At 38.2% G+C, this 6969-nt stretch overlaps 1 protein-coding gene across 1 annotated transcript in view; it reads right to left on the bottom strand.

Moving 5' to 3' along the window:
* Window positions 1-4177, bottom strand: part of LOC107602505 (protein phosphatase 1B-like) — a 13838-nt gene extending 9661 nt beyond the window's left edge. The window contains exons 1-2 of the mRNA XM_016295018.1: window positions 3303-4177; window positions 3076-3193 (exon numbers count right to left, since the gene is read on the bottom strand). Coding sequence (XP_016150504.1) covers window positions 3076-3193; window positions 3303-4157 — 973 coding nt within the window. The 5' untranslated portion in view covers window positions 4158-4177. The remainder of the gene's footprint in view (window positions 1-3075; window positions 3194-3302) is intronic.
* Window positions 4178-6969: the final 2792 nt, after the last annotated feature.

Below are 6969 nucleotides of genomic sequence, written 5' to 3' on the forward strand. Positions count from 1 at the left end.
GACTCGATTCTCATTTACAAGCTTGCGATTCGATTCGATTACCGATTTGATTCAATATTGATTATTTTGGATATATATCAGGTACAGTACATGCCAAATTTTCTAAAGGAAAAAAAAAATCTCTCAACTAATGCTGTAAAATATACATGAGTCAGTTGGTACTACATTACTATAATATTGAAGGTTAAAATTGACTGATTTGTTAAAATTACACAATGAAGTTTTTAAAATAATAAAGTTACAATTACATAATATTTCTACTTCAATTTTTGTTTTGTTTTTTAAATATAAACAAAATGATGGCTGTCATAAAAACTTGATGGATTTATTCAAACAAATTAAACATTGAAGAACAGTAAAATGTATAATGAATATGTTATATGGGTGCATACATTTAGCAAAATGCCCCTCTTTACAGTTTATTTTTCTATCTGACTAATGAGTTTATGGTCACGAATATGTTTTTCTGGGGTACGTTTAGTTCTGGAACTAAAGTGGTGCAAAAGAGCCTTATATTTCCATGTCCTCTCTCTCTTCCACTAATTTCTCTCCCTCAATTCTTTCTGTCTCAAAAACAAAGTATCACATTTTATACTTATTTTCATGACACTTTATAACATGGTTTTCAGAGACAAAATGTATTAAGTTCCTACACTTTCAAAAATATATGGATGAAAAAAATGATTGCCATTTACTAAAATAGACACTTGTACAATTACGCTGGAGTTATATCACGTTTTAACATGTTTTTCTTTTTCATTTATAAATGTTGTAATTTATTGAACCATGCTTGAGAGTCACACCATAGGACAATTTTGAGATTTGGCTCAAAAATAAATAAATAAATAAATAAATAACACTGCAGCTTTTATAACAACAGGTCCATGTAGGACAAAGAAATGTTTAACCATTTACTGCATTTTAAATAACGACAATATTAATTATGTTCATTTTTAGCTTGTGAGACAGTGAAAATGCCATGTCACGTCAACAACCCGTATATATCAGCACAATCAAAGCCTGTTGATGAACTTGGCATACCAGAAGACACACACAGAGAGAGAGAGAGGTAGAGAGACACACACAAACATAAAATTTTACACTTTGGTTTCAATACACATCAGATAAAAACCTTCATCCTATCATCTTCTCTTAAAACACACACTGCTTTGCTCCCCCATCATATTTCCCTAATATTGCTCATATTATGATATTGACCTCGCATTTCAGCGGCAGTTGCTATGGATATTCACTTAGACGTGTCTCTATGGCAACACATTTTCCCCGGGCCTGAAAGTTTTCCAGCAGGGATCAAGGCGCCCAGACACATGCTCATACACATACACACGGTCTGTCTCATACCATCTTTCATTTATGCAAGCACTAATTTTGAAAATGTCAGAGATTTTCCCACAAAATCAGCAAAGAAAATGCAAGTAACAGATTCAATTTGAGTCTGGTTATAGGTCAGTTACAAACATCAAAGTAATATTAACAAAGAATGCTATTGTAGATTGGTCCTTCACTCCAGTCCAATGCATTCAAATGCACTTTTCCTCACTGGAAATTATAACTGAAATCACCTTACTGTGGTAATGTAGCTGTGTTTGAAACAAGCTGCTCATTAGCTAGTTAGTGTAGTTAACTAGCTGGACTACTGAATTTGTAGACCATCTTGGTCAAGGGTCCAGCTAACAGATGTTTGGTGTTTTGAACATGGTAGCCAGTTAGTTATTGGGTCAACCTCATAAGCCCCTAATGACTGGTAGTCCAGTTTGGTCAGCCCCCTAAACCCATTTGGTTTAGCTGATTTGATTGTGGAGTCACATTTTTTTTTCTCAAATGTAGGTCCTGGCAAATTTGTGAATATCAAGAAGTGGAGGGGGCCTAGCACTGAAACCTGGGGTACCCCAATGGTTAATTTATGTGAGTTAAATACACCTTCCAAGGTACCGTGAATGATGTGTACCAAACAGGCAATACTCAAACCAGCATACTGTTGATGTATTAAGAGGTATTTTGATTCACATGAACCCAGAAAGATTTGATCTGGGGCAGAACAAGGTCAAAATCTGTAGGTGATTGGGTGTTGATGGTATGGTAGAAGTCCTTTGATTTACAAGTCCAGTACACTTATAATTCAGGTTAAGTTGTCAGACTGGATTGGGGATGATTGCAGAGTATTTTTTTCTTTTTCATTTATAAATGTTGTAATTTATTGAACCATGCTTGAGAGTCACACCATAGGACAATTTTGAGATTTGGCTAAAAAAAAAAAATTTAAATAAATAACACTGCAGCTTTTATAACAACAGGTCCATGTAGGACAAAGAAATGTTTAACCATTTACTGCATTTTAAATAACGACAATATTAATTATGTTCATTTTTATCTTGTGGGACAGTGAAAAATGAAAATGCCATGTCACGTCAACAACCCATATACAGTATATATATATATATATATATATATATATAGGAAATTTTATTAACAAAATGAATAAAAATAAACCATGCAATATGCCTAATATAAAAACAAATAATTTACCAAAAGTTTAAACAGGTATAGGCAAGGCTACAAAACTGAAAATCAGCAAACACTGAGGAACCAAATGAATAAGAAATGCAAAACGAATAAGAAAGCTTGGCGGCACAGCATAAAATTTAAAATAAAATAAATTACACAAAGTTTAAATTAAGTAAAAATCAGCAAACACTGTTGAAACAAATAAATGAGAAACAAATGTTTAAAAAAAACTTCCAAAATCACCTTAGATAAACGGCAAAAGTCAACAGGCATTTCAAAATCCAAAATATTGCCAAACAGGTGCTTTTGATCTGACTCCTGCTCCTGATCTGGGATGTGACTGTTGTTCGGCACGTTCCATTGAGCAGTCGCGTTCAGTTTTTAATTGTAGTGTCTGTTCTCTAATTTGTGTCTTTATTACATTTTTTTACTTGTTCTATTGCATGCAATAATGTAGATATAATTTAATCAGATGAATGAATGCTCCCAAACCTATGGTGGACAAACTAGGCATCATGTGGTGGGCCAACAAACTCTTCTATTTCTCACCTTCCACATGAGACTCGAGGTACTTGTCCAACTCGGCATCTCTCTTTACCGCTTCTTCTGACACCTGGGGTGCATTTGGCAAACAGACTAACACAATACTCATATTATCTCGACTTCCCTGAAGGAGAAAAAGAAAGAAGGAGAAAGAAGGATACAATCTCACCTGAGGACAAAACAATCATGCTATGTAAAAAGCAGTCACAGAAGTTAAAAGTAAGGAACTATACCTTATGTAGACAGGTATCCACAACCTCATTGCACACTCTCTCCAGGTTATCCGTCACCTCTAGCCTCGATCGTACAAAGGCACATAGCTCCTCGTTGCTCATCACATCCCAAATACCGTCACACGCCAGCACCACGAATTCATCCTCTGCATCTGACCGAGCGATTTCGAATACTTCAGGCTCCGGTGACACGAGCTGCTCTGTGGGGCCCTTGCCCTCTACACACTTGTAGTCATAGTCACCCAGTGCTCGGGATACAGCCAGCGATCCGTTAACCCTCTGGATCATCACAGAGCCACCTGCGTTCTGTATACGCTCCTTCTCCCGTGGGTTGCAGGGCTTATGGTCCAGCGTGGAGAAGCAGACATGAGCATTGCGGCAGAGAAGGGCCCGCGAGTCCCCGCAGTTAATGAAGTACAGATGTTCTGGAGAGAGCAGCACAGCCACCGCAGTGGACCCGCTGCGGTCCATGCCGTTTCGCAGGTCTGTGAAGCTGCGCATGTGTTCGTCGATCCTCAGGAAGCCGGCGCGGACACCCCTCTTCACCGCTTCTATGGCTGGCGTCTCAGGTGCCGGAGCTCCAGCCTTCCGTAGTTCATTTGCTGACCCCGCGGAGACGATATGTTCCAACAGGTGTTTGGAGCTATAGTTTGCAACACGCGAGCCAGCATGCCCGTCGTAGACGCCGAAAAAGGACCAGTCATCCAAGCCGTGTGGCAGGCCTACGGCTGCTGTGTGCGCATCCTCCATCTCCACCCTCCATCCCTGCATGCTGCTGAGGCCAAAGCGCAGGCCGTTCCCTTCCCCGTGCGCATTGTATTTCTCCGTTTTGGGCTTATCTAAAAACGCCCCCATGCCTCAGGCCACGTTCTGCAGAGACAGAGAAACAACAAGAAACGTTGAAAAAAAGACATGGAAAGTGGGTTTGCAACACACACAAAAAAAACCCCACTAAAACATCATTTAAAAGCTTCATTTAAACCTAAAAATATATGATCGCTGCAGCTTAAATGCATATAAGCTAACATTAAGCATCCTCTCTCACTCGATCAGTGCTGTACAGGCACACCAAGAGCTGCTTTAGACATTTAGATTAGAATTAGAGTGGAAAAAACCCAGCACATACGGTCCAAAAATGCCCACTGCGGAGTGAACACAAATGTGGAAGGTTTAGTCTTAGTGCTCAATAGACGGATTTCTATTAACAACAAACTTTGAGTGAAATAAACATGTAGAGATTCTTGGCCCTTTAGCCATAGAGTGGGCGTAGCTTCCGAAAATCAACAAACTGCAGCCCAGATAATCCAATTGCCTGTGTAGGGCTGCTTTACTGCTATAGCAGCGTATCCTGCACTGCTATTCAAGTGTTAGCCACCGAAAAATATATATTACACGGCTCTATGAGAACAGTGTAGTGCTGCTTCATTGCTGAGGTGAATCAAACTAATGATGAATCAAATTCTGCAGTCAAATATTTTTGTAAATTTTACCCGTGGCTGTTTTTCAAATGTACATAAAAGATTTAAAATAAAACATTCAAGTCTCCCAGTCGTTGACTTTTACTAAAATTATGTAATTTACAATCTAATGTTGTTAAAAATTATTTAGATAAAACCAGATCAAAAAATGGGGCATTTATACCTATAAGCGCCAGCGGGTTAAATTTACCTACCTATATAATGCATGCATTTTCACGCTGTCATTTTCTGCCGCTTATGTTTTAACATTGTACATTGCTAGGCAACGCCTTTCACTCACTGATTTAGCGGTTATCAGTTTCATAAATAAAGTCAAAATGACAAAAAAAAAGGCGATTTATGGAAGGTAGGTATTAGAAACACTAAATATGAGTGATGGAGAGTCTGATGGTAAGTTATGTGTCCTGGGTCGGCTCAGCATCTGACGGCTCATCTGACAGTGATCCAGATATCATATTTACATGTTTTATCCTCAACGTTACTCTAATTGGTCAAACTTTGGTTTAATTATTAAATTTTTGTCTTGCCATATCGTTTATTGTTCGCTACTGTGTTGCTATTCTAGTCTGGCCATTTCCTGAAGAAAAAAAAATCTGATCTATAGTAAAAAAAATTTTATAGAGTTTATAGAGTAAAAAAAACATGCACAGACAAATCCAAATTAAACCCTGTGGCTTGTGAGGACATATTTATGTCCTAAGACACGAAACGATCCGTTTGTGCGAGAAACCGAACAGTATTTATATCATTTTTTACCTCTAATACACCACTATGTCCAACTGTCTTTGGGCGCGCGCACGGCATCCGGTGCGTGAGGTGTGTACGCGCTCTGGCGTCGTTTACGTTAATGGGTGTGTTGATATCCAGCCGAAGAGCAATCAACCATAACTTCAGGCGAGCAGGCTCAGAAGTTGGGAATACGTGGAAAGTCACCACTCCCGAATGAGTTCGTGCGAGAGAAAGTAATCTTTTAGTTTTAAGTCGGTTTGAACAATCCGGATAAGCGCAAGTAAGTACCATTTTGATTAGCTGTCGTACCTACAATGTTTGTGCACTGTGTAAACAATGAGTGACGTATAAGCGCGAGAGATCACTTCCGGCACTTGCGTAAACTACGCCAGAGCGCGCGCGTACACACCTCACGCACCGGATGCCGTGCGGGCACTCAAAGCAGATGGACATAGTGTTGTATTAGAGGTAAAATATGATATAAAGACCGTACGGTTTCTCACACAAACTGATCGTTTCGTGTCTTAGGACATCAATGTGTCGTCATGAGCCTCAGGGTTTAATTTGGATTTGTCTATGCATGTTTTTTTTACTCTCATAAATTTTGTTACCATTGCCATGCATTATACGACTGCAACGGCTGGAGTTAAAAATCATAATTTGTGTTCTACCTTAAGAAACAAAGTCACCTACATCTTGGATGTCCTGGGGGTAAGCAGATAAACATCAAATTTTCATTTTTGGGTGAACTATCCCTTTAATGTAGACATGTATTACATTTATTAAAGGAGTAATGGAATATAATTACCTAATTATTTTTTGTGATTAAGCTACAGCATTTGTGCGTTATATTTACCGATATCGACTGCTATGAAAAATGTTATCATGATCATTTTTTGGCTATATCACCCAGCCCTACACACATCTCTGCTTCACATCAGTGTCCTGATCACCCAATGAGGGTTTGTTTTGTGATTACGACTGGCTGACTGTACATTATCCCTTATACATTTTTAGCTGAGTGGTGAGCACCTGCACTGTATGTGCTGAGAGAAAAAGACTGCTACAGTATAACATATGTGATCCTGGACCACAAAACCAGTCTTAAGTCGCTGGGGTATATTTGTAGCAATAGCCAAAAATACATTGTATGGGTCAAAATTATAGATTTTTCTATTATGCCAAAAATCATTAGGATATTAAGTAAAGATCATGTTCCATGAAGATATTTTGTAAATCTCCTACTGTAAATATATTCAAACTTAATTTTTGATTAGTAATATGCATTGCCAAGAACTTCATTTGGACAACTTTAAAGGCGATTTTCTCAATATTTAGATTTCTTTTCACCCTCAGACTCCAGATTTTCAAATAGTTGTATCTCGGCCAAATATTGTCCTATCCTAACAAAATGAAACAAAAGCTTATTTATTCAGCTTTCAGATGATGTATAAATCTCA

This window comes from Sinocyclocheilus grahami, unplaced genomic scaffold, assembly GCF_001515645.1.
Source record: "Sinocyclocheilus grahami isolate Dianchi unplaced genomic scaffold, SAMN03320097.WGS_v1.1 scaffold328.1, whole genome shotgun sequence".
NCBI classification, from domain to species: Eukaryota; Metazoa; Chordata; class Actinopteri; order Cypriniformes; family Cyprinidae; genus Sinocyclocheilus; species Sinocyclocheilus grahami.